Source organism: Mirounga leonina, unplaced genomic scaffold, assembly GCF_011800145.1.
Source record: "Mirounga leonina isolate KUSES-001 unplaced genomic scaffold, KU_Mleo_1.0 Mir_169, whole genome shotgun sequence".
Taxonomy (NCBI): domain Eukaryota; kingdom Metazoa; phylum Chordata; class Mammalia; order Carnivora; family Phocidae; genus Mirounga; species Mirounga leonina.
Window position 1 is genome coordinate 2,483,566 of NW_023270431.1, and position 27,767 is coordinate 2,511,332.

General features: G+C 38.1%; 2 protein-coding genes across 4 annotated transcripts in view; one reads left to right on the forward strand and one right to left on the reverse strand.

Annotated features, from left to right (window-relative positions):
* Positions 1–7,042: 7,042 nt before the first annotated feature.
* On the reverse strand, positions 7,043–24,407 carry RBM11 (RNA binding motif protein 11). 3 transcript variants are annotated; one of them, XM_035015141.1, is made up of 6 exons: positions 24,249–24,407; positions 20,325–20,487; positions 18,918–18,990; positions 15,064–15,160; positions 13,124–13,385; positions 7,043–11,599 (listed from the first exon to the last, which is right to left on the reverse strand). In XM_035015141.1, exons 1-6 carry the CDS (start codon positions 24,342–24,344, stop codon positions 11,553–11,555), a joined length of 738 nt encoding a protein of 245 aa, XP_034871032.1. In that variant the 5' UTR covers positions 24,345–24,407; the 3' UTR covers positions 7,043–11,552. The 3 variants fall into 3 exon arrangements, with proteins under 3 accessions (XP_034871032.1, XP_034871031.1, XP_034871034.1); XM_035015140.1 differs by having other exon boundaries at positions 13,124–13,388; XM_035015143.1 differs by having other exon boundaries at positions 10,835–13,388; positions 24,249–24,406.
* A 178-nt stretch (positions 24,408–24,585) lies between these two features.
* The window catches only part of LIPI (lipase I), a 69,562-nt gene continuing 66,380 nt past the window's right edge, over positions 24,586–27,767 (forward strand). The window contains exon 1 of the mRNA XM_035015310.1: positions 24,586–24,634. The gene's annotated coding sequence lies outside the window, so the exon portion shown is untranslated. The remainder of the gene's footprint in view (positions 24,635–27,767) is intronic.

Genomic DNA, 27,767 nt, shown 5'->3' on the forward strand with positions numbered 1-27,767 from the left:
GGCTTCCCGCTGAGCAGGGAGCCCGATATGGGGCTCAATCCCAGGACCCTGGGATCACGACCTGAGCCAAAGGCAGATGCTTAGCGACTGAGCCACCCAGGAGCCCTTATTATTTATTTCTAATGACACATTCAAATAAAATGTTCAAAAATACGGATTCTGTTTTATTCTTTTCATCATAGAGACTACTTAAAACTGGAGTGATTGACAAAATGTAAATTACATTGGCACAAGAGGGCAGACTTTACATATATATTTTTCAAATAAATTACCAGGACTTTAAGTAATTCTGTGGATATTTTAGATCATATTAGAAAAGAGGTGAAAGGAATTCCAAAGCAAAATTAATCCTTCAAGGGCGCCTGGGTGGCTCAGCTGGTTGAGCGACTGCCTTTGGCTCAGGTCATGATCCTGGAGTCCCTGGATCGAGTCCCACATCGGGCTCCCTGCTCAGCAGGAAGTCTGCTTCTCCCTCTGACCCTAACCCCTCTCATGTGCTCTCTCTCATTCTCTCTCTCAAATAAATAAATAAAATCTTTAAAAAAAAATTAATCCTTCAAGGTGATTATTTTGCCAGTTTCCTTATTTAATCACTGGCAAGTAGTTCTTGAATTTAAACGATTTTACATCAGTACAATAAAACAAGCACAAAAAAATTTTTAACTGCAATAAAATTTTATTGATTTAAATGTTTTATGGAGAGGCAAAATGCTGTGGAGATAGAATCTTATATTCTGAAGCTAGAATAATTAAAACAATGTAGTACTTGTATAAAGCCTGATAGTTCAATGGAATAGAATAAAAAGCACAGAAACACAAACAAGAAAGAATTTATTATATGACAAAGGAGTCATTTTAACTAACCATATGGAGAATGAATAAGGTTAGATTCTTAACTTATACCAAGATGGAGCATGAGTTGGCGGGGGGGGATGGAAAGGGGCAGAGGGAGAAGAAGAAGCAGATTCCCTGCTGAGCAGGGAGCCCAACCCGGGGCTCTATCCCAGGACCCTGAGATCATGACCCCAACTGAAGGCAGACGCTTAACCGAATGAGCCACCCAGGCACCCCTTGATTTATATTTTAATGCTAAGTATTAAATAAAATGCCAGAGGAGAACCTGGAAATAGTCACATAATTTAATAGTAAAAAAAGGCTTCCTGAGAATGTCATGCAAGGCAGGTACCATAGAGGAGGAAATGGTAGACTTGAGTACAAGCTAAATTCTCCAGCTCACAGGTACGTAAACAAACCTGAAAGCAAATGACACACAAAGAAATATTTGCAACAATTGTAAATGTTAATCAATATATTCCTTCTATATAAGGACCCCCTTAAAATAATTAAGAAAAATATGAGGAAAAAAATGGACAAAGGTCTTAATTCACATAGACTAGAAATGATCAGTAAGTTAGAAAAAGGGCTCACGTTCTTTTTCTTCATAAATTTTATTTATAACAAAATATATGAAAATTTAAACAGAAAAAATAGCATACTTGGCTTACTAGATTGGCAATTATAAAAAAAATTAAATATTGAATGAGGGTAAGGTTGTTGGAAAATGAGCTCGCTGTCTCATACTGTCATGGACTGAATGTTTGTATTCCCCTAAAATTCATATGTTGAAACCTCACCCCTGATGGTATTAGGAGGTTGGGCCTTTGGGAGATGATTAGGAGTAGATGAGTCATTAGTGGGGAACCTTCATGAAGGGGATTAGTGCCCTCAGAGTCAGGACAGAGCTTGCTTCACCTTTGCGCTCTCTGCCATGTGAAGATACAAAGAGAAGTGTTGTCTGCAACCTGGAAGTGTGTTCTTACCAGAACTTTACCATACTGGCACTCTGCACATCCCAGCCTCCAGAAATGTGAGAAATAAATTTCTTTTCTTTATAAGCCACCCAGTCAATGGTACTTTGTTATAGCAGCCTGACCTAATGCTGCTGATAGAAATGTAAATTAGCAAAATCTTTCTGAAGAGAAAACCAAAACAAGAACTGCTAATCAACTCACCCTGAGTAACAACAGAAAGTGAGGGAACCCAGATTTTAACACAGATCACTACCAGCGAAACCTAGGGTCCTTAACTTTCCAATAAATGCTTGGATTTAAAGAGTGCATCATTTAGAATATAAATCGAAAACCTAAGCAAAAGAAGGGAGTTTATTGTAAAACTACAGGGGGCTTAGGTAGATTTTTCTGAATGAGGGTCTCAGATGTCTTTATTACTCTCTTTTGTCTCTGCTTTTCTCCACATATCCATGTTGTTCTATTCTGTAAAGGACTTCATCTGTTTTCCTTACCCACAAGATGAAAAGCCAGCTATAGAAAGCTCCCAAATTTTCATTTTTTGAATAAGCCACTTGTGTTTCCTTTTTGTACTTTCCAGCAGAAGAGACCGTGATTGAGCCACCTCAGTCAGATTGGGTGCCAATCCCAACCAAGCACTTTTGACCGCAAGTGGGAAGTGACAAGGATTGGTTTGGGTTGGGTTTTATACATGTAGCTGCTCTAAACATCTATGACTAAGGAAACAAGAGTCCTTTTATCAAAATGGCTGTTACAATGTGATCATGGTGAGGGAGGATTGGTCTTTAAATGAGATTATTTAATATGAGGCAATCCACAATATGTGTGCGGACATAATCAGTTTCCTGAACTCCAAAATGGAGGACTAGACTCTTTATAGACCTTCATATTGAACTTAACAATTCCAGGGAGAATTTCCACATCTTTATTTATAGGGTGTTTTCCTCAGGACTAACATCTGGCATGCAGTAACCTGAATAAATAGTGGTTATTATGATTATTAACCTCATACAGCTCCACACTATGGGCAACAACCCTGCTTTATAGCATACCTTTCAAATCTCAATGTAGTCAATATGCCGCAATTTCAGGTTTCTTTAAGCTAGTGACATAAAAATTTAACCAAGCAAACACAAAAAGTGAAGTATTTAAAATTCATTAAGAAGGTGGCTTTTCATGGTCACTCATCTTTGCAGGAGGTGGTTTTCTTGCATTTAAAAAATTCTTTTAAATTTTTTGCTACTGATGTCCGTCTTCTTCAACACACACACAAACACTCAACTAATCCATTTAACATTTCTCATGTTTATGGGGATAAAAGGTGCAGCTTAGGGAATATAGTCAGTGATGTTGCAATAGCATTGTATGGTGAGCATAGCAAAACGCATAGAGTTGTTGAATCACTATGTCGTATACCTGAGACTAATGCAACATTGTGTGTCAACTACACAATAAAAATTTTTAAATAAAATTTCTCATGCTTATATTTCCTAAATGGTGCATATTCTATGGAAAAAGACAACTGAAACTTGGGGAAATAGAACTGAAATAGGATTAGGGTATCAAAGGATAAAAAAAGCAGTTTTGTCATAAAATGGTTCACTTACACCGAACAGTGTTGGAAAGCCGCCATTGAATTTTTCCAGAGTAACTTTAATAGATTTTAAATTTATCCTAAGTTAGGGCAGAGTCTTTACGGAGAGCCTCATTTTTAGTCACACTGACCATTGGGCCCAGGTTTATACATAGAAGTGACAATGACATCAATCCTAGCATGAGGTAATTATGATACCTGTTTACAAATTTTCATTCAAAAGCTCTGACCAGTTATTATAGATCCTGCAAGTAAATTTTTAGTACCAACAGTGTGGTAATTAATATTTAGAGCACTGGATCAGGTCAGGCCTCACCAGACTTATATTCTAGCTTTTCTCTGTGGAAAAAAGATGTGTTTTGGTCAACTGAGTGAACCTCAGCTTCTTCATTTATAGGCTGTTTTCCTCAGGACTAAAGTCTGGCATGCAATGGCCTGAATACATAGTAGTTATTATGATGATGATGATGATTATTTTTTAAGATTTTATGTATTTATTTGACAGAGAGCGACACAGCGAGAGAGGAAACACAAGCAGGGGGAGCAGCAGAGGGAGAGGGAGAAGCAGGCTTCCCGCGGAGCAGGGAGCCCGATGCGGGGCTCGATCCCAGGACCCTGGGATCATGACCTGAGCCGAAGGCAGACGCTTAACGACTGAGCCACCCAGGCGCCCCCATAGTAGTTATTATTAACCTTGTACAGTTTCAGCTCCTCATTCATTCATTCATTCCTACTCCCCAAATCCAGTATTATTTTAGCAGTAAACAAAGAAAGTTTGATTAACGAATTAAGAACATTCTTACTATTGCCTGAAAATTTAGTTCTTTGAAGCAACTCAGTGAGTTTATCTGCAGCGTTCTTCAGAAAAGTACCTTAGATATTCTGCACAATTCTTTCATAAGGTTCCTACTTGCTGCTGGGGGACAAGGAGGGAAGAAGCTGCTGTGTGGGCAGCTGGATAATCTGTAGGTAGAAGGTGGAGGTGGTACCGGTTTGTGAGAAAGACAGACCTGAGATTTCCATCAAGGAAACGGCTTGTAACCGCCCCACTCCCAATTTCACGTACAACCCATAGGCTGATGTTTTGCAGTTTATCTTGTTTTCTGAACATGACATTTATTTTGATCAGACTCTTCCTGTGTGCACGTATTCTGAGGGAGGAAATTCAGCCACGTGGCTGGTCTGATTTGCTTTCCAAAATCTTGTGACATGGCCCTGAGCTTTGCCACTGCCTAGGGATGAGGTTTCAAGCTCAGGAGATTTTAATTAAATTTTAAAGCAATATAATCACGAATTTAAGAATCTCTGGCTAAGGAAACATGCCAATTTTTCAGACCAAAGTATTTCACACGTATTTGAACATAAAAGTAGTATGATATAGGGATATGCATACAGAGGCATATGTTAGTTGAACCAAAAATGCCTTAGCTCATAGTAAATGCAGTTCAGGGTTACTGAATTTTCACCATTTAAGAAAGGCTTAAATTTTTTAATGTAGTATTGGGTTCCTTACATAAATATAAACAAGCAAGCGTATTTGCTATTAAAGGGACCAATAACCCACCAGAGTGGTATGAGGATAACTTTAAACTGAAAACATCTGAACAAATAGCAGCCTTTCTCAGAAAGAAACCTTATCTAACTTCCCTTTGCTGACTTAAGCGGAGCCATAAACCCTCCTCGGAAGGGGTTTCCTGTTTGAGGGAAGACTGCTCCTTAGCCCTGGAAATGAGAGTTCAGCTGTCATAAATACCCCTTTGGGGGAGCTGCAAGCCAGGAAGGAGATGCCCATCAGCACCTGGATGAAAGCACATGTAAACATATGCAAACAACAGAACATTCCATACTTTCCCACTGAAGCCCTAACCCACCAACCCCCCTTGTTTGTTAAGCTGGCATATAAACCATTGTCCCTTGCAATTTTTTTTTTTTAAAGATTTTATTTATTTATTTGAGAGAGAGAATGAGATAGAGAGAGCATGAGAGGGGGGAGGGTCAGAGGGAGAAGCAGACCCCCCACTGAGCAGGGAGCCCGATGCGGCACTCGATCCCAGGACTCCAGGATCATGACCTGAGCCTAAGGCAGTCGCTTAACCAACTGAGCCACCCAGGCGCCCTCTTTGTCCCTTGCAATTTGAGGAGTCAGTCCTTATACTATGCTCCCACGTGCATGTGAATTAAACTTTTCTTAAAGTCATTAATTCAGAGAAATAATTTAACCAAAATTAATTAGTTAACCTTTGTCAATTTAATTTTCAGGCCCCAGACTACTTACGCCTAAGTTGGTAAGAGGAAAGTTTTCTTCCTAACGCTATCTAGCTTGGTAATTCAAGCTATCCGTCTTGCACATATACCACTTCTTCCTATGAAGTTAAACTCAAATGTCTTTATAAAGGAAAATAAATTATAGCATGATAATTTGGAAAAGAGATCCATTTTCTTAATGTTTGTGTCCTTGGTTTCAAAAAATAGCTTAAAATTTGATGTCTGTTGGATGGGTCACTTTGGAGTCACCAAGTGTCTTGCAATAGGACTCAGGATGAATTTCTCACCGTCCCATTGATGGGTTGAAGAGGAGACTCCATTGAACCACAGAGCAAGACAAGAGAAGGCACTGTTTGCCATCCTCCCAATATTCCCTCAGAGAAGCTGAAGTTGTGTGTCTGTGAGTTTGGGTGGCCATTGCAGGTGCTGCCCTGAGCTTGAAGACCTGGGGAAGTTGCAGCGCCCCTTGTGGGGGTGGGGGAGTGGGAGGAAGCCCCTTGTCCCCAGGAAACTGAGCTTGAGTTTAACCCTTCTGCCTGGAAGAAGCAGTAGGAAATCCTTATTTAGGCTAGCTCCTTGTCAAAGTAGGTATGTGGGTTATTTTCAGAAAACCCTGCTCCTTAACAGCTGACGATTTACTTTCCCTAGAGGTTCATTCAACTTTTTTCTTAAAATTTTTGCTGACAGCAGACATATTTCCGAGGCTGTTTTAAAGTGTGTCATATTATTACTTAAGATTCCCCTGACTTAAATTTTAGTTGACTTTTAAGTTTCTAAATGCCATCAACTGTATCTTACTTCAGTTCCTTAAATTCCTCTAATTTTACTGGCCATATTCTGATTACGTTGTCACTTTCCTACCTCTAAACTGTTCATTTTGCTGAGAAATAACGTCCTCATTCTGGATGTTTCAAAATACCACACATTGTTCTAAATTTATCACCACTTTCATAAACTTTACCTTGTCACCTCAGGCGGAAACGAAATCTACTTTATTCGAGCCCTTTGCTGACTGTACTGTTTATTTTTTTTAAGATTTTATTTATTTATTCATGAGAGACAGATAGAGAGAGAGAGAGAGGCAGAGGGAGAAGCAGACTCCCCAAGGAGCAGGGAGCCCGATGCGGGGCTCGATCCCAGGACCCTGGGCCGAAGGCAGACGCTTAACCATCTGAGCCACCCAGGCACCCTCTTCAACTTAATTTGTTTCACACTCCCATTACAATGGGTGGGGGCAATAAATTCAGTCAGTGGGAAAATTCACTCCTTCCCTCAGGACTGTATCCTCTACAGGATTACCTAACATAGGAACACCATTGCTATTTTAATATAAAAAAACCTTCAGGCAAGCATTCAGAAAGAAACTCAAAACTGCTTATGTTGTACAAAAATCTAAACATTTAATCTTCATATCCTCATAAAGCACTCCATGATCCAAGATTTATATATAAAATTGAATTTGGCAAAATTCTAAAAGAAAACACAATAGATTTTCTCTTAATCTTTGACTGTGAAAGGCTCTCTGGGGGAAAAAAAAAAAAACACCCAAACTATAAGAAAGACTAATATGTATGACAATATATTAACTATATGACAATTAAAACCTCCTGCTCTGGCAAGAAAACAGAAAAAATAAACTGGAAAATTATTTACATATATATAACAAAGAGCAAATTTTCTTAAGGTAAAAGAGGATTTAAAAATCAGTAAAAACTTTTTTTTAAACCTGACATACTGACATATTGAAAAAAAAAAAAGTATTTTAGCAGCAGAGATTGGGAAAAGGGACAATAACAAAATTTTAGGCATTCTCCAGATCTTTAAGAAAACTAAGCAACCCACAAAAATCTCTCTTAATCATGTTATCTTCCTTGAGTTATGGTCCTATTTCTCTCCTCCCTTTCACAGCAAGAAACTTGCATAAGTTATCTCTTCTTGCAGTCCATCAGTTATTTCCTCTATCCTCACTTGAAACGGCTCTGATCATGCTCTTGCCAGAATCATTCACCCAAAATGTCTTTATGAAGCATCATTGCTAAATCCAGTGACCAATTCTGAGTCCCTATCTTACATGACCTATCAGTAACATTTGACACAACTAATTATTTCTTCCTTCTGGAAACACTTTGTTCCCTTGGATTCCCAGACACCATATTCTGCTTGTCATTCTACGGGAGGTTCTTCCTCATCTCCCTAAGGTACAAAATACTGGCAATACTCAGGGCACAGACCTTGGGGCTCACCTCCTATCTACACACACTTCTTAGATGATCTCATCCAGTCTTGAGACTTGAAATACCATTGATATGCCAATAATGCTAATGTTTAAGTCTTCAACCTTGACCTTTCCCCTGGACTCCAGACTTATATATACAAATTTCTTGGTATCTCCTATTAGATTTTTGATATGCAAATCATAATTAACATGTCCAAAATTCTGCTCCAGATCCTGCTCTAAAACTTGCTTCTCCATAGTTTTGCCCGTATCAATAAATGATAACTTGGAGTCATTGTTGACCCTTCTTTCCCAGGATTAGAATGCTTAGTGAATTGTCAGCTTTACCTTTAAAATACATCTAGAATCTGACCACTTCTATTGCTACTGTTTTAGGCTAAACAACCATCTTCTCTTGACTGGGTAACTTCAATAGTCTTGGTATGTCAGAACTTGTCCCCACACCCCATCCACAAGACATCCCCATTAAAAGTCCAAGTTGTTACAATGGCCTATGAGTTCCCATTATCTTCTGCTCACATCTCACCTGTGATCAACCTCCTCCACCATATTAGAGCTTCCTTCCCTTTCTTCCCTGGAATGCTTCCTCCATGGGGCCTTTACATCTGCTGTTTCCTCTGCCTGGTGTTCTTCCCTCAGATATGCACATGGCTTACTTTCCCTCCTGCTTTGAGTTTTTAATCCCTAAACATTTCCTGTAAAAAAAAAATCGTTTTCCTCAGCAGTTATCAGTTAACATCTAACTTTATATGTTATTTATCTTATTCTCTTTCCACTAGACTGTTCCATAAGAACATGATTTTTTAAAAAAAAATTATCATAACTCAAGTTCCTGTATCCTTAAGAGGTTGGGGTGATACTGACAAGAGGCAAGCCGTTTTACTTGTACAGATTTAATACTTGGAGACACTCTTCCAAGGACAGGTGAAAAGCAGGGCTAAATATGTGAGGACAGTTGAGAGTCAGGATAGAAAATTGTTGGACTCCTAGATATCCTTTTTTTTGTGTGTGTGTATTCAGGTTTTCTTTTCCTTTCTTCCTCCCAGGATTAATTTTCTTGAGGAATGGAGACTCTCATGCCCTCCCATTATTGCATTCTGTGTTTACCTCTATTGTTGTAGCATTATCCTGAAATCACCTTCCTAACTGTCCATTTATGCTGGAAAATCATAAACTCTTGAATGTTGGGATCAAACTTTTCCAGTGACGCTGTCGCCTCAGCACCAAAATCTGTGTTTGGAATGATAATCATTCCTTGTTGATTGATTTGCTTTAATGAATACTCCAAGTAGGAAATGAAAAGAACCTGAACAAGGTCACAATGAGGAGTTAATGACCACTTAGAAATGGAGTGAAAGGCACTGTCTAGAGTAACTCCCAGGGTTTTGATTGGCATGCAGGAGAGTCTGCAATGTTTCCCTTGTGATTAACCTGGAGGTGGGATAAAATCGATGAAGATTTGTTATCAGCCTGGGGCAACAGCTGGGGCGAGAGTTATTTTCCTATCCAGGTTATTACTAATTGTCTCATATAGAAATAGAAGCAAAACAATAATTATCAGGTTTCAAATAGTGTGTTGGAATGACCAACAGTATTCATTTAAAGCATGTTTTCATTCACAAAGCTCCCCAAACAATGGGTCAAGTGGTTGAAACAGGGGTTGTTAGATCCAGGTTCCTTGCAGCAGATATTATGTAAGCTTGTTGGGTGCCAACTATTCCCAGAGTTTATAACACAGGAAATATATGACTGTCTATCCTTACATACTGTTTAGGTTTTCTAATTACAATGCAAATAGCACATGTGTTTCTTAATCCTTATAAAACCTGTTAATATTATAACAAGATGGTATTAGAAGCTGGAAAGGAAATTTTACAGGGAACCAGATAACAGACTACTTGATTTCACCTGCTAAGGCAGTTTCTGCAGGCACCTGAAGTAATTTTTGCAGGTTGGGCATGACTGGTAATAGACTTAGTCCACAGTTGCGGTATCATGTGACCCCGTAGGACCCATTCTGATCAAATAACATCATCACTAATGCAAACTGGAGTTGTGCTCACTGAACTTCCTCAGGCTTGAGGCATAGAAGCAGACATCATCCTTTGTTAAAAAGGTGTCCTTTGAATTTTCTGCATTAAAATATAGTTTCTGTAGAGATTTATGTATTAGTCCTCATTTTACCCAAAATCAAACCCAGGCTATTAATTCACATTTCTTAATGGGAAATAAATTAATGAGAGGCTCTTAATTCTGATGTAACTAGCTTTACTAGGATGTATAGAAATAGAAAATAGAGGTAGAATATGGACACTTAACTGAGCTTTGACTACAGACCTGAGTAGTTCAGCTGATGTTCCATCAGTTCTTTGGGATGGTATTCTAAAAGCCAACCCTGCTCCTCCAGCCTTTCTTCCTAGGGACAAGGAAGATGGGGGAACCAAACAGCCACACCATCACCCAGGGGCAGCTATGTAAGCCGCATGTGTCATGAGGCACATCCGCCCTGAGGAGAATATGCCCAGTCCTTAAGCATATTTAAATGGAGATGGGGCTGAATAACTGGTATCCCCTTTATCTTTGCATTCTGCTCAGTCCCAATAAATGGGCTTATTTTCATTTCCTTAAGTGCCTAACATCAAGAGTGCTTCATGATCTTGAAGTAGGCGCATGGGCTAAGAGAGACTGAAACTGAAGTGAGGTCAACAATTGTTCCAACACTCCAGCACCCAGTCCATAGTGAAATATTGGCCCCCACTGATCACAGAAGAAAATATTGGGGGAGGAAAAAATTGGGGTAATATTGAAAGTGTTGAGCTTGTATTGCTAATGAGACATCCAGGAGGGAATGTTCAGTAGGCACTGGAGGAAACGGTCTGGGAATATGGTTTCAGAAGTACTGTATTGGCAAGAGATGAAAATTTCACTTTCTAATTGCCCAACAATTTATTAGTATTTAGCCACACAAAGGAAGAGGCTGACTACTCAGTGTACAATGTTCCTGCACCTGGACAGTACTAAAGAAAGTATAATAATTCTTAACTTTTTCTTTCATTACACTCTAAACAGATAACATTATTACAACAGAACTTTGTCAACAAATTTGTTGCTAATCTTATAATAATTGCATTTAATGCTAGGAATTCAAAGGTGACAACCGTCTTAAGAGCTACACATAGCTATTTGAAACCATAGCTCAGGATGCATAATTTCAGTAAAAATTTCAAGGGTGTATGTTGACCTTTCTGACCAACTTTAATTCTAAGTAATTTTTCTCAATGGTTTTGCCACTGCCTGATGCATTATAAAAATTCATTAAAAAATTAGTGAATATGAGAATAAAAAGATAACTTATTTGGTTCTCAAAGTCCAGGCTTCTCCTAGCATTTACAACAGAATGTGCACATACATAAAATAGATTTTGAGAATGGAGAATTAAAATTAAAAAAAATAAAACCCTCTAAGGCAAATAATTTATATAATTTTTAACTCAAAGACACAGCACTGGGAAAACCGGTAATTTAAAATTATATAGAATTGTAGATTATAGTAACATTTTAAGGAAAGTTTCCTATTTATTTTAACAATGAAAGACAGCAAGGGCAAATAGGTGTATTTACTTTCTGGTTGGCTCAAATTGGCTGACTGTCTAAAGTTGGTAGCGGGGTCTAAAGTTGGTATCGGGGTAATTCCTGCCTGTGATGGAAGAAGTTGCAAGAATTCCTCGCAGTTCTAAGATTTCAGTTCATGTAGCAGTTATTTCAAGGTAATTCTGTTACAAATATGCACTCTTACTTGCTAAGAGACATTTCTTATGTACATATTTTTGATAATGCCAATCACTATGAAATAATGTAGGGCTAAGGTGAACTATAAGTATAAGAGTTGAAAAAAAGGCTGAGGTGAAGTTAATGTTTTTAAACTGCAAAAATGTGAAGGTAAAAAGAAAAAAAAAGATCATCTCTTTTAGTCTGATTATTCAGGTACATACAGTATATATAGATCAAGCTATATCAAGCAGTATTTAATTTTTCATGTTCCTCAGATGGAAATGGTTTAGTATTTATATTTAAAACTCTACTGCATTGTATATTTATAATCAAAAGTTAAATTCAGTTACTCATTTTGCTAAAAACATCTTTGTTATTTTAAATAAAGATCTATAAAGTGCTATGCAACCTGCAAAAGAAGTATCTAAGCAAGGCTCTTGCAAGATTCTTTTAATTAGCTTTAGTAAATAAATACTTTCATCATTATGTACTTGTAGTTCATATGCAGCATCATATGTAGCTTATGATGAGCTACAAAGTTAACAAAGTGTCCAAATAAACCATTAATTTTACATGTATTCTATTTGTCTTCTAAAAATAAATGTACCAGAAACAGGAAACCTGATTTGATAATAAATATTAAATATCATATATTAATGAAATATCACTCTATTTATTGTTCATTATCAAGATTTAAGTATGTCAAATATACTATCTCAAACCCAGTTGGCAAAAGAGGTGGATAATAAATACTGATCTAGCCAACTAATTTCCATGAAATACAATTAAGTGAGAAGTAAAGAGGCAGGTATTCCTATTTATATACACTCGTATAAAAAAGGAAGGATCTAAAAACTAGTCCCATGATAATCATCTTTCCTTTGGTATCACGGTCAGATATCCTCATTTTATGATATAAACCTGTAGGAAAGTAAGGCTCAGAATGAATATATTTAGACATAAAAAATAAAATGTTATTCACAAAGGAAACTAAAGCCTGCTTTTCCGTCTTTGTTAGGAACAACATGAAACCCCTAAATAGTTGCACTAGTTTCATTCAGAAGATTCCCCACTCCATACAGGCAACAGACTAGGAGAGCAAGGGTGCCTTATCCACGAGGGCTCAGTGAGTGACTTCTGACTGATAATTTCATGCAATTTCATCATCAGTACTAAAATATAACAACTCAAAGTATATTTCTTGTTGACAATGCGTCAAAAATACCATTACAAAAAGTACTACATTATATTATTTATGTTTTTGTCATTCAAGACAAAAATGAAATAGCAAATCAGATGTCATATTATATATTTCGAAAAACACAAGAAAGCCACGAGATTGGTCATTTAGAAGAATACAGGTGTTTGTTTTTTTTTCTTTTAAGAAAATGATGACCAGGGTAGGCAAATTTCATGTGAACATAATGCTAGTATCTTTTCTTTTTCTTACACTTTCGGAATTTTTGGCTATATTCATTTCCTCTCTTGTTTTCTGTGCTACTATCGCTGTCACTGGTTTGTTTTTGCCTCTTTCGTTTATTCGTCTGATAAAGGTCAGGGTCACTGGGCTGTTGGTGAGTCCATTCGTAAGAGCTGGGTCCAGCCTCCAGATCTGGGGCACAATTTAGTGACGACGTCGCAGACGTGCTATTAGGAAGCGGTGCTGCCATCTCATAATACGGCAGCTGCAGGGCTGGATTATAGGCATGCCACTGCTGGGGAAAAAAGACAATCATCTAGCAAAACAAGCCTGAAACGTTACAAGAAAAAGTTAACAGTCTACATGCATTATACAGCTAACCACGGGCAAACTCAACCACGAGTTAGGACAGTAACTTTCCAAAACAAGAATGTGGTAGTTCCTTTAAATTGTTAATGGAAAGATTCAAGGTAGTGTACAGCTTCCTACAATACAGATTCTGCCTTACAGAAATAGAATACAAGCCAGTTTTACATCTTCTAGTAGCCGCAATATAGAAAAAACAGGTGCCACTAATGATGTGTTTTATTTATCCCCCCAAATCCCAAATATTGTCATTTCAACATGTAAACAACATAAAAATTATTAATGAGTTATTTTACTTTCCTTTTTCCATACTAAGTCTTTGAAATCTGGTGTGCATTTTATACTTGCAGCACATCTCAATGTGGATGCAACATTTTCCCTGAAAATACTTGATCTGAATTTAGATTACCTAAAATTTACATTTGAAAAAGTAGATTCACATACCCAAGTTCCTGCAAATATTCTTTTTTTTTTTTAAAGATTTTATTTATTTGACAGAGAGAGACACAGCAAGAGAGAGAACACAAGCAGGGGGAGTGGGAGAGGGAGAAGCAGGCTCCCCACTGGGCAGGGAGCCCAATGTGGGACTCGATCCCAGGACCCTGGGATCATGACCTGAGCCGAAGGCAGACGCTTAACGACTGAGCCACCCAGGTGCCCCTCCTGCAAATATTCTTAAAAATATTCTAACAACTGAACCAAGTATCTGCTTTTAAATTTTAATAAAATTTAAAATTAAATAAAACTAAAAACTCTGCTCCTTGGTCTCACATGTGGCTAATTGCCACAGTATGGGACAGCATGTTTGTCAACTATTAAGATAGAGAGACCCTTTCTTGTTTTTAACTCAAATTTCCAACTATTCAAAGTAGATTAAAGATTAATAGAGAAAACACAAACCTGTGTGTGTCTGTGTGTTTCTCATCTCTACCAAGGATAAAAATGCTGGGAAGAAGGATATTGACAGTTTTGGATGAGAACTGGTTGTTTCTTAATATCTCACTGTAACTAAGAAAAATTTTTTTCCAAAAGTTAAATTCTCCATTTTCTTTATGTTAACAAAATGAAAATGGCTATTTGAAAAATCTGAAGCTCACATATATGTTGGATGTTCACAACAATGTTCCACGTCTGTCACTAACAAGCTGTACTGTCTTGGGCCTATTGGTTAATACCCCTGGACCTCAATTTCATTATGTATAAAATGAGGAGTTGGAAGAAAAAAATTTCCTAAGTGCCCCTTTAACTTATTGTGACCATAATTATGATTTCTAGGCCAGAACCATATTATTGAGAGTCTCTAGAAATAATGTAGTTTAACACTGAGAATCTAATTTAAATTAAAGTTTAAATGAGAACTCTCTGCTCAAATTGTACTAGGACCACAATGCAGCATCACTACTATCTACCCATCTTGTGTTGACACACTCGCTAAAGTTCTAGGTGTGAGGTTGAAGATGACTTGGTTGTTGCAGCAGACTGCCATTGCGGAGACAGTGCTCAGGGCAGCTTCTGCCTTCACCCCAGGTTTAGATTTGAGAAACATAAGTTCCATCACAGTCTGTATTATATTACATATTGAACCAAAGGCATATCAAACTTACCATCTTCTGAAAGAAAAAATATTCTTGAGGTAAAGCTGCACTGTTAATTGGAAAGAACTGCATGGGAAAGGAAGATCTGGCCACAACTTCTTCATTTCTTTGGGGAGGTAAAAGAAAAATTAATAAAAAGTTAAAATCCCTACACACAAATGTCCTTTTTTCTTAAAAAAAGAAGAAAAAGGCTCTTTGTTATTAAAAAACAAAGCTTCTCTAAGACAGCTCAGTTAAGATTAACTTTAAACATATACACACAAGTAATCAGATATTATACTGATAATATAGTGACATAGTAGTACCTTAAGTCTTACTAATTGCTACATAGCGAAATCTCAATATTTAGAGTCACATCTGGCCTTCTGACAGGAAAATGTTAAACAGTGTTGTATGTGTATAAAGAACTAGATACTTAAGTATGAAGAGAGCAAAGCAAGTCGTTGGTAATCACCAAGGGTACATTCAATCTTCTACAGATATAAAAAGTGAAAGAAATATAGAAATTTTCCTCAGTTTATTGTTGAAGATATCTTTACTGTTTAACTATAAAAATTATGCTCTTTCCTAAATGGACTGCTAATGTTTATCCACGTTTGTGGATTTCTTTCACCCATGAATTAAGATAATAAAAATTCCTCATTTAAAAACTGTGGTGAGCTAAAGTTTCATTTATAAGTGTTGTAATATTTGCTTCTATGAAGATACTTAATAAATTCCAGTTATAATTACTAGTTAGATTATCTAGCTAGCCCTCACTTGTCTACTTGCTCCACAGCATTCCACAATTTTAATGCTAATACTACTAATCCTTAGGAAAGGAGGTGTGCTGTGGGAAAGGCGGAGGCAAAGATGAGGGCAGGGGAACGACAGGAAGAGTCGGATACGCGGACATCCCATTGATAAGTGGTGAGACTGGTATCGCAAAAACCAGTGGAGGAGTAAATTTCACTAAGGAAGGAATTAGGTGTCAGTTGTTATGAAAGAATAAACTGAATTAGCATTGAAGCTATTGTTCAGAAGGTTCTTGATAACCCCTGAATGAGCACCTTCCATATAACAATGGGCTTAAGAAGCATGTAGGAAGTAAGGATGTGAAAGATAAAAGATTTTTCAGTGAGAAGAAGGGGTAAAATATAACAGCCTCATTTGGGGACAAGGTTGGAGGAGACCAGAACGTGTGTATAGAGTAAGTGATAGTAAAGAAACAAACAAAAAGTGCAATGAAATTAGACTGGGGAACAGAGTGGGGAAGATACAACCTCAGTAGCAGAAGTGCCGAGACTAGCACCATTATGAAAACAGATGCAGATTCTCTAAAACCACTGTCTTTCCTAGGTGAATCTCAGGGCATGCATCGTTGTCTACAGAGATGAATCACATGTAAATTGGGGAAAGTTAGGAGCTAACTGTATCACTCCAAAATTTCTATGTTGAAGTCCTAACCCCCAATACCTCAGAATGTGACCCTATTTGGAACCAGGGTTGTTGCAGATGTAATTGGTTAAGACGAGGTCATACTGGAGTAGGATGAGCCACTAATCCAATAGGACTGTTTTCTTTATAAGGGGAAATTTAAAGACAGGCATACACAGGAGAACATCATATGAAGATCTGGGTGATGTATCTACAAGCCAAGGAATATCAAGGACTGCCAAATAACCAGAAGACACTATGGGATAGACACAGAACATTCTTTCTCAGAGCCCTCAGAAGGAACTAATTCTGTGGACACTTTGATCTTGGACTTCTAGCCTCCAGAACTATGAGACAACACATTTCTGTTGTTTAAGCACCTCTTTGTGGTTATTTGTTATGGCAGCCCCAGCAAACTAATACGGGAACTGTTTATTAAAAACAGAAGGCATAAGAGGCAACAGAAGCATAAAAAATCCTTTTCAAAGAAAGACCCATGAAAGACTAAGGATACAACATGCACACCATTTTTCTCTGCACAAGTATTACTTCTAGGACACTATATCCTATTCTCATTCTTCCTTTATAATGTAACAAATACTAGAAAATAAGGGACTACCAATGAAGTGTACTGTTATGGAATATACATATAATTCTGATTTTCTACTCTAGAATTTGTGATGATTTAGTTTGTCAAACATAAACATAGAATACAAGAGTTCTGATATCTCATAGTGCTTGTCTTTCTACCTCTGCCCAAATAGCAACAGCTTGTTTCTTCCTAATTCCTGAGAAATATGAGGTATGTTTTCCCACTAGTAGAAGAGAGGAAGCTCTCATATAAATGGCTCAATTCATGAGTCTATAGTACGTCCCCTACCAACATAGTAAATCACTCCCCCCTTTCTGGTAACATTGGCTGAAAGTATTTACTGAATACCAGCTATGTGTCCAGTATATTAAATGCATTGAATGTATTACAATATTTGATTCTCACAACAATCTTCGAGGTATGATCCTTGTTTTAGAACAGGTTAGAGTGTGGTGAAATAACCTGTCCAAGGTCATACCATTAATAAAGTGGCCGAAGCAAGATTTAAGTTCACGTAATTTGATGTCAGCACCTACTTTGTTTTTTTTTACGATTTTCTTTCTTTTTCTTTTATTTGAGAAAGAGCGAGAGAGAGCACCAGCAGGGGAGAGGCAGAGGCAGACTCCCTGTGGAGCAGGGAGCCCGATGCGGGACTCGATCTCAGGACCCTGGGATCATGACCTGAGCTGAAGGCAGATCTTAACTGACTGAGCCCCCCAGGTGCCCCTCAACACCTACTTTTTCACTTCTCCTGATTTCCCTGATACAGAAATACTGGGAAGAATGAAGATGTGGAACACACTGTGTTTTATTTGGGAGGCAGTACTTCTCCTATAGATAAGCCTGTGTGATTGCCAGTCCTCAGAGGCATTCGCTTATGCCTCAGAGGAGTTTCAGTTACTGTTAGTTTACATGAGAATATTCAGTTCTGCTGCAGAAGACAAAAACAAACAAGATGGATGAAATGCTTGTAACAGACTCTAAGTAAGCTAGTAGTTTATAGGACAGTGAGGAAACCGTGTTAGGGACAGAATAAGCAAATCACTTGGGAGATACAGGCAGAAGTTATAATATATGTTCAGTACAGATAGTAAATAAGTTAGTATCCTGTCAGACATGCTACAGATAGATTCAATCGATAATATGTGGAATAAGTAAGAGTGTCACTGGTACCCGATGATACGTGTGCCAAACTATCCAGGATCTTTCCTGTTGCTTTTCACTGTGTCTTCTAAATTGGTTTAATAAATGGTGTAATTTGAACATCTTAATTCAGTTTCAGGGCCTTTCTGTTCCATGACCTCTAGGATAGCTTGCCTGACAGTGTCCTTAGAGGCTACCATTGCATCAAGAAATCAGCCAATACAAAATTTTAGAATATTTGGAAAATTATCATAAAGAAGTTCTAAAAAGTAGTACAATAAATAACAGAATGGCTTAATGTCAGAAGGCTTAATTTCAAGCCTTGCAACTATCACTTTTTCATCTTTATGACCCTGAAAATTAGTTACCTTTTGCATCTCTGTTTATTCAAGTATAAGATATGGATAATAGCATCTCTATGATCCATCACAATGACACCTTGGAAGCTTAAGTGATTTAACATCTATGAAAAGCCCACAAGGTAAACTATAAAGAACACTAGAAATATGAATCTTTCTTACCTGCTACTGAAAATATTAAAACTGAACTTTAAATCAAAATATTTTGCCACTGTTCATCGTTTCAGAAAAAAGTGAATTGCTTAAATTTTATCCCATGTCTAAATAATAAGGTTTTACAATAGTTCAGAATATATAAAAACTATTTCTTGTACAAGGACATATTTGTTTTTTGAAAAAATATTTTTAATTACCTGTAGCTGTGTGAATTTATCTTAACACAGCTCTCAAAACTTTGGTTAGCTGGTTCAGAAGAGCGAGAGCTCCCTATAGAAGAAAAAGAATTAATAGATTACTTAATGGTACAATTTTTTGGAGTTCTATTGTTAAACCATAGAGAAACTCCAAACCTAAAAGGATGTAGCATTGGTCAAAATTCCTTAATCATATAAGGTACATGAGTATATCTTTGATCTCCCAAGTGATAGTTACAGATTGTTTACATTACGACAAATGACTGAATTATAACCAAGCTTTGTCCAAAGCCATGGCTGTACAGAAGAATGATATTGACATGGGGACATAAGCTAGATGATGTTGTATTATTCCACATGCCTGTAGACTAATAATGGCAAAAATTAGTGTTATCTGCCTCCTGTGGAGAATGCAGAAGTTCTCTAAACTGCATTGGCAAAAGTGGATGCAACGTTACAGAGGATGCTAAGCAGCTGGCTGGGACGTGTCAGAACATAGTGCATCCCGGCCCACTTTACCAGTCTGTGTGAATTAACCAAACAGTACTTGAAAGCAATGATACAGCCAATTACCTTTGCAAAATCATTAAAAATATAAATAAAAGAAAGAAACACAAGGAGAAACCTTTTTCCTTTGCAATGAGGTACTGTTTTCTTACTATCTGTTTTTAGTATAATAAGAGGAAAAAAAAAACAAGCAAGGGATACGTCAATAGGCTCGCATCACTTAGGGGAGGGAGGCAACATAAGCATCGCAAGCACCGCACCATAAGCATCGCCTCTATCAGTCCCTCAAACCATGAAAGAGGTAGCGTACAGTGTTCTCCGGTATCTAATCAGTTTTTGACAGGTATGTAGGAGAAGACATTTGAGGTCACTGGTGTCCGGAAGCTCTCCTCCACAGTGACTGAGGGTCACTCTGCAGCCGCTTTTGGCCAGCTACTTTTGCAGGGGCTTAGATCCAGGGCAATAATGTAGAGTATGGTGTTCACAAGAGAACGACTAAGGCACCCACTCTACCTTCCAAACAGTAGGTATTTGATACCACACACTAGCATTGACAAGAGTGGCAAATGGCCTTGATGTATTAAAGGCTAGAGCTATGTGTCCCCAATTTATTTAGATTCGCTTAATTTAAAACAGCCAATAGCAACTATCATAGCTACTTGCTGGCTGGTACTAAGATAGAACATTTTAAACTTTAATATAGAAAAGATGCTATAGGATTGGCAATACTAATTAATCATATAACACTATGAATGTCTACATGTATTCTGAGAAAATTTAACAGAGACAAAAGGAACACTTTTTTGGTCTTACATTATATAGAAAACACAATGTTCACACCTCTGAGAACAACACCATCAACAAAACACACTTGGAAGATTCTTCAGTGGCAAGACCTACCAAATCGATACTGTACATTAATTGGTCTTCCATATAAACGTATTCCATTCAGCAAAGCTATGGCATAAGACACCGATTCAGGGTGTTTAAAGCAGACAAATCCAAAAGTCTTCGGCTTTCCTTCTCTGTCTTTGCATATAGTCACTTTGGTTAATGGCCCAGCCTATAAAAAACTTAAAAATTATTTTCTCATAAATCTAAAGATTTTTTTTTACACTCAGATAAATCAAGTATATTCAACTTCAGACTTCAAAATAAATCTGTTAGCAATAATTGCTTTATGTAGCTCTGCGAATGATGCATTTTCCTAACAGTAAATATCATATTTCATCACACTTTCTAGTATTTTTTGGCTCATCAAGAAAACATTCATGGTGTTAAGAACAGAAAATTTTAGGTAATAGTTCCAAATCTTAAAAGAAAAGATATGTTACCCTCTGTTAGGTTTAACAAAACAGTTTGGAGAGCACTTAAATCTAAGAGTAAAATACTATTTTATCTCCATATGTATTAACTGTGTATAACTCAAAAACAAATTGAAATGACAAACCTAATGTTGGTTTGAGTGAGCCTAAAAAACCGTTGTATTGTAGCACAGCCTAATTTTTTTTGTCAGAGTTAAACATTTTGACAAGAGAAACTAATTTATCATGTGTTTTGATCTAATAATCCCATTTGGTAAATACTCCCAAAGGAAAAAATGTTTTAGTATGTTTACGACTTTAAAGTAGGTACGTTGTTTATATGAGTGAAAAATTAGAAAGGTTCTAATTCCCACAATGGGAGAATATTATTCCATCATGCATTAAAAAAATGGAATAAAACAAAGTAAATTGAAAATATTCAGACTGTATTGGTAGTAAAACCTATAATTAGCAAGACAGTAAAAAAGCAGAGTGAAATATTATAAAAAGGTATTAATTACAACTAAAAAAATTACATGTCCCCCATGATAATGATTATAGGAGGCACCCACAGACTTATAAACAACTAAGATTTAATGGTCAATGGCTCATACTTCTTATTTTTATTTATTTTTTTAGATTTTATTTATTTATTTTTGAGAGACAGAGAGAGAGCATGAGCAGGGTGAGGGGCAGAGGGAGAAGCAGACTCCCTGCTGAGCAGGGAGCCCGATGTGTGGGATTCGATCCTGGGACTCCGGGTTCATGACCTGAGCTGAAGGCAGATGCTTAACTGACTGAGCCACCCAGGCCCTGGCTCATACTTTTTAATTTTACTTTAATGATTGATTACTTTTCTCTGTCGAGTTGGATAAAGAAATCGCTTTTATTCTAAAGAAAAATGTTAACTATCATCTTTAAAATGATACTACATTTTAAGATTCCGTCTTTTTTTTTTTTTTTTTTTAATTCATTTTCTGCTTTCTCAGGGACTAGTTCATCCTCCCTTCTGGATTCAAGGACCACTTTGTCAACAAATCTATTTTTTACACTCATGCCTCCTAGAGACCTCTGTGTGACTGTTCTTCAACATATTTGAAACTGAATTCATTATCTTTCTCCTCCAAATCTCTACTTCAGTATTTCTTAGTCAAAAGTACAAAAACTTTAAACCTGATTTTTTCACTTCAAAAGATAATCAGAAATTTGAAAGAAACTAGTAAAAGGATATACAGTAATAAAAAAACCAATTTTAATCAGTACTGTTCTACTACAGATATTAAATATATGAAATCACAAATGAAAAGAGTATGCTTAAATGCTTTGAATTTTACAAATTCGAAGGTATACCAAAACATTTCCAAAGATAAATTTCAACAAAACTTGCTTGTAGTAACAATCCCATCAACTTTTAGTCTTTTTAAAGACTAAGTTCATGTGTTTTAAAAAGCCTTTTTAAAAGACACCCCATTTTAGCAAATTCTTACAGAATACAGAAGGACCTAGGCAAAAATAAACACATATACTTGGTTGCCTGATCTGTTAAAAGAGATGAACATTTTGTTTAGGTAGAAATTATTTAAAAAATGAGAAGATTTTATATCTATAATATCTATCTATCTATCTATCTATCTATCTATCTATCTATCTATCTATCTATCTATCTTGTAGATCCATACAGCTCGTATCGATCCAGTTCCTACTGACTAGAAATAATATAAGTGCGTGCTGGGGGCCTTTATGCTTATCCCCAACCCCTTCACCAACTCCCCTCCTCCTTTTTGGAGGCTCAACATGAGAGAAAGCTTCAGGAAAAAAGAACCAGAAGGTTTTTTCTTTCTTTCTGTTTTCTTTAAAATTTTTTTTTGTTGTTAGAGTGGAAAGTTTCAAATGATATTGGGGGAAATAACTATAGGAAAAGACAAGTATCAGAGCAGATTAAAAAGGGCAAATTTTAAAAGATGGCAACTTAGAAAAGTAAGCATAAAAGCCTTAAATGTATTTTTCAAATAATAAAGTTTTATGTCCAGGAAAGGAAACTGTGTTCCTTGGGGGGAATTCTCTTGATCAAATTGTGTGTATCTGAAATTAACAGAAGACAGAAACAAAGTTAGGGCCTTTCAAAAACCATGTAGAGAACCCTTTTCACTGCTAGTAGTACTTACCTAGTCCTAGAAATTTAGCTTTGCTATTGCCTGCCTTGGAACGTGCCCTTATTCTGATAGGGGGAAGTCTTCCTTTCTTGATTTCTCATTAGTATTAGTAGTATTAGTAATTGTACCACTATTAGTGGTAGCAGTAGCAGCAGCAAACACTTAGAAATGCCAAGCTCAGTTCTGTTTTACCTGCTTTAATTTATTTGATCTTCCCACCACATCACATTGTAGATGCTATTACTACCATTTAACATTTAAAGAAACTGCAGTACTGAGATACTCATTTACTTGCCCAAAGTCACATCGACATTAGACGTTATGACATTAGAGTTCATATTCCAAACAACTTCACTATATTGCGTATCCTTCTCTTTTTAGATTATCCTAAATCATGGTAATTAATTTTAAATTTCCCCTTTTAAAAAGACCAAGGGCGGGGCTCCCGAGTGGCTCAGTCGTTAAGCATCTGCCTTCGCTCAGGTCCTGATCCCAGGGTCGCGGGATCGAGCCCCACATCGGGTTCCCTGCTCTGCGGGAAGCCTGCTTCTCCCTCTCCCACTCCCCCGCTTGTGTTCCCTCTCTCGCTGTGTCTCTGTCAAATAAATAAATAAAATCTTAAAAAAAAAAAAAAAAGACCAAGGGTTATCTCTTAAATTTGTATGTTCAGCATCTTACTTCGTATTTGTCGTGTAATGGCTAGATGAATGGCTGGAAGAGCAGATCTCTTTAGAAGTGACATCTACATGTATACAATAGGTGAGTGTTTACAGGGGACAGAAGACTTACTCATGGAGGCCCTAAACCTCGAAAAGTTTCCAAAAGGTCCTCCTGGTATGAAATACAGGGAACTGCCCAGGGAATCAACTGGTCATAGTCATGATTTGACTGTACGAATCACTAAATCTTACCATACTGGAGTAAAAACACCCTCCGTATCAAAGGGTTTGGAGGAGTAAGTAATGTATACGGTAACATTTTAAAATCTATACCAATGCTGGATGTAAGGCGTGAGGGCGCTTACTACCTCAAGAAGGTAGTGACAGGGCTTTCTGTTTTGCCCTAGACACCCAAGGCCCAGGCCGTCTCCGCGAAGCCCCTACTCAGGGCCGGGGGCTGGGGGGAGCCAAGTCACTCCCACCCCTAGGGCTCTATAGTGGGGATGGGGATGGGGCGCATATTACATCACTTCACTACCAGCTGCTCACCTAGAGGCAGGTATGCCAAAACGGAACTAAATTATAAACCTAGGTACAAGACGCGGCGGGAAGGGGGCCGGGCTCCGGGTGGCCCAGGTGCGCCCGCTCCTCGGGCTGCGCTTCCGGCTCGACGCTCCCCGCCCGTCCGCCGCCCCCCGCCGACGATACCTGAAGGAACAGCTCGTAAAGAATCTCCTCCCGTACTCGGGCCTCTAAATTCCCCACAAACACCGTTCTGTCGGCCTCCTCCTGAGCAGGGAACATCCCTCCGGTCTCGGCCCGAGGATGTAGGAGGTCCCCAAGCCCCGCCCCCTCTCGTCTCTTTTCCGCGCCGCTTGGACTAGGGGAACGGGGCCGGCGGCGACGGGAGCGCGCGCGCCAGGGGCGGGGCGAGGCGGCGGGGCCACGCCCACAGAGGCTTGCGGGGACCGCCCACTGCGCCGCCACGCTGCTCCGGATCCCGCCGGGACCCTAGGAGAGTGAGTGAGAATAGAAAGGATTACGGCGCTCGGGGCTTTGCCCTCTCGTTCGTGGAGTGCCTTCCATTTTCCTAGGTACAGCATTATTAATTGACTTTGGATTTATTCAATCAACATTTTCAATAAGAGAGATGTTTTAAGACATACTACCTGCAGTACTGGAGCTGCCAGGTTAATGGGGGAAGATTTGTTTCCAAAGAGTGAATGAATAAATCATTAGGAGTTTGAATTTATATTCTGTATAAAATAGTTTTTTGAAAGAATAAATCCATGCATGCGTGGATGTGAAATACGATAGAGTCCTAGAACTAAAGTTTATTTACCTAGGAAGCGCGCCCTAGAGAAGTCTTTGAAAATGGGTACAGAGGTTTTAGGTGGACTCCAGAAGGCATTTGAAAATTTGAGAAAACGGCCTCTACCGAGGAACGCTACAAAAAGGATAGCAAGTTTTTTTTTTTTTTTTTTTTTAAGATTTTATTTATTTATTTGACAGAGAGACACAGTGAGAGAGGGAACACAAGCAGGGGGAGTGGGAGAGGGAGAAGCAGGCTTCCCGCGGAGCAGGGAGCCCGATGCGGGGCTCGATCCCAGGACCCTGGGATCATGACCTGAGCTGAAGGCAGTCGCTTAACGACTGAGCCACCCAGGTGCCCAAGGATAGCAAGTTTTGTGACTGAAGCCAGAATTTTTGAGGATGGCTGCAGGGCGCTTGTAGCGGGATCCAATGTTTGTACTTTGTATCAGGACTGTACTTTGTATACAGTGACCAGGGTGAATAATTAATTTTTACTTGAGGAGGGTTAGGGGAAAAAATCCTACAAAAAATAAAGGTAAGTAAAAGAAAGGGAGAAGAAAACCCACTCAGAATCTCAGTGGATGGATAAATCAACTGTCAACTATTAACTTGGCTTCCTTTTTGCAGAATCCATATGTCTATGAAAGACCCTGAAATTATCCCGTAAATATACAAGTAATCAGGACGTCATTTGGCTATTAGTTAGGAGTGGTGATAATTTAGGTTCTATTTCTTAAGGAATGGATTGGGCTAATGTAAATTACAGTACTTCATTTCGGTATTTTTTTTTTAATGTTTTATTTATTTATTCATGAGAGTCAGAGAGAGAGAGAGAGGCAGAGGCAGAGGGAGAAGCAGGCTCCCCACCCAGCAGGGAGCCCCATGCGGGACTCGATCCAGGACCCTGGGATCATGACCTGAGCCGAAGGCAGACGCTCAACCATCTGAGCCACCCAGGCGCCCCCATTTCGGTATTTTTTGAATGCTTGCTATGTACCAGGCACGGTCTTTAATCCCTGGGAAACAAAGGTTAAGTATAAAGATCTGTCCTAAAGCTTTCAGCATAATGAGAGAGACAGACTTCCCATACAAATAAATACAAAATCATGTGTCAGTAACTTCAGTAGTCACCTTCTGTTGATATCATAAGTATATAAGTCCTGTCTCCATTTTTCCTTTCTTTCGTGTGTCATCAACATTGTGGTAGGATAAGAGGGGATTAAGGAAACTAACATTGTAGTTATATAACAAATATATGTTGATCAAATGAATGGATACCTGAAGGTCTCAATTATGTGTCATACTACTGATTTTTTAAATTCATTTATCTCATAAATCTTATCCAAATGAACATATTTCCTCTTTAACTTCCCCTCAGTCAGAGCTAATCTGGGAGTTGGATCTTCAGGTTTCACTGTAAAATTTGTAGTGCACATATCTGGTTGTGAATCATATAAACCTTTAGCTGTATTTATAAATAATTAACAATCATGTTGTCTTGCTATATTGAAGCTTGCATCATACTGTTGTTTTTTTTTTTTACAAATGTGTATGATTTTGGTGTTCTTATCACATCCTCTTTTATAGTTTCTTTTTTTATTTTCAAGATTTTATTTATTTATTTGACAGAGAGAGAGACAGCGAGAGAGAGAACACAAGCAGGGGGAATGGGAGAGGGAGAAGTAGGCTTCCCACGGAGCAGGGAGCCCGATGTGGGGCTTGATCCCAGGACCCTGGGATCATGACCTGAGCGGAAGGCAGACGCTTAACGACTGAGCCACCCAGGCGCCCCTTCACATCCTCTTTTCTTTTGGCGGGACCTGAATTTATGGTGCTTATACTCCTAGAGTACTTTTTTAATGTTATGAGCTCTGAAAGTCAGCTCATGCAGTTAGCTGTTTATTCAGAATTTGACCTAAATATATATCATTTTTCTAATTTAAGCTTACTGTATTTCCTAACATATTGAATGAACACATTGTAATAAAACTAGCAGTAGTTAAAAAATAATTTATTCTCGGAGCGCCTGGGTGGCTTAGATGGTTAAGGGTCTGCCTTCGGCTCAGGTCATGATCCCAGGGGCCTGGGATCAAGTCCCGCATCGGGCTCCCTGCTCATCAGGGATCCTGTTTCCCCCTCTGCCTGCCACTCTCCCTGCTTGTGCTCTCTCTCTAATAAATAAAATCTTTAAAAAAAAATTTTTTATTCTCAGCATTTCCTGGACCATTACTCAAATATAAGATTTAATGGGTTAAATGCATGCAACACAGTAAAGAATTAGCCTTTCTTGACCCATATCAGGACATTTTACACCCCTAACTTTATGTATTCAAAAATGAACATGTTTATATATATATATATGTAAAACTATAATCCATGTATATAAATCTGTCATCTATCTATCATCTATCTATCATCTAAAACTAGAGGTTCTTTCTCCCTTTCTTTGCCCAGTTGACTCTTACTCTCTTTTGTAGTTCAGCCTAGGCAGCATCTCCTACAAGGCTTCCCTGAACTCTGCACTCTAGATTAGCTGGCTGCCCTGCTGTGTGGTTCCACGGTTCCATAGATACACCTTTTTCAAGCCCTCCTCACTGTGAATTGCAATAGGGTAAATATTATTTCGGTACCTAGGACAAACCCTGACATATCTGTGGATGTATCATAAATAGTTGTTGACATAATACAGTTTGAATGAATGAATGTCTGTACTTTGTATGTCCAACTATATTATGCCTGGAAATCAGTACACGCTTAATCAACCATGAATGGATGAGTGAATGGAGGAACTTGATAAATTAGTGTAAAGGGACTCTAGTGGATGCTTTTTCTAAAATTGACCTCACTTTGTCTTCACTTTTTTCCTACCCTCATTTTTTTCTCTATTCTGATTTTCCTAACCATATTTGTCCC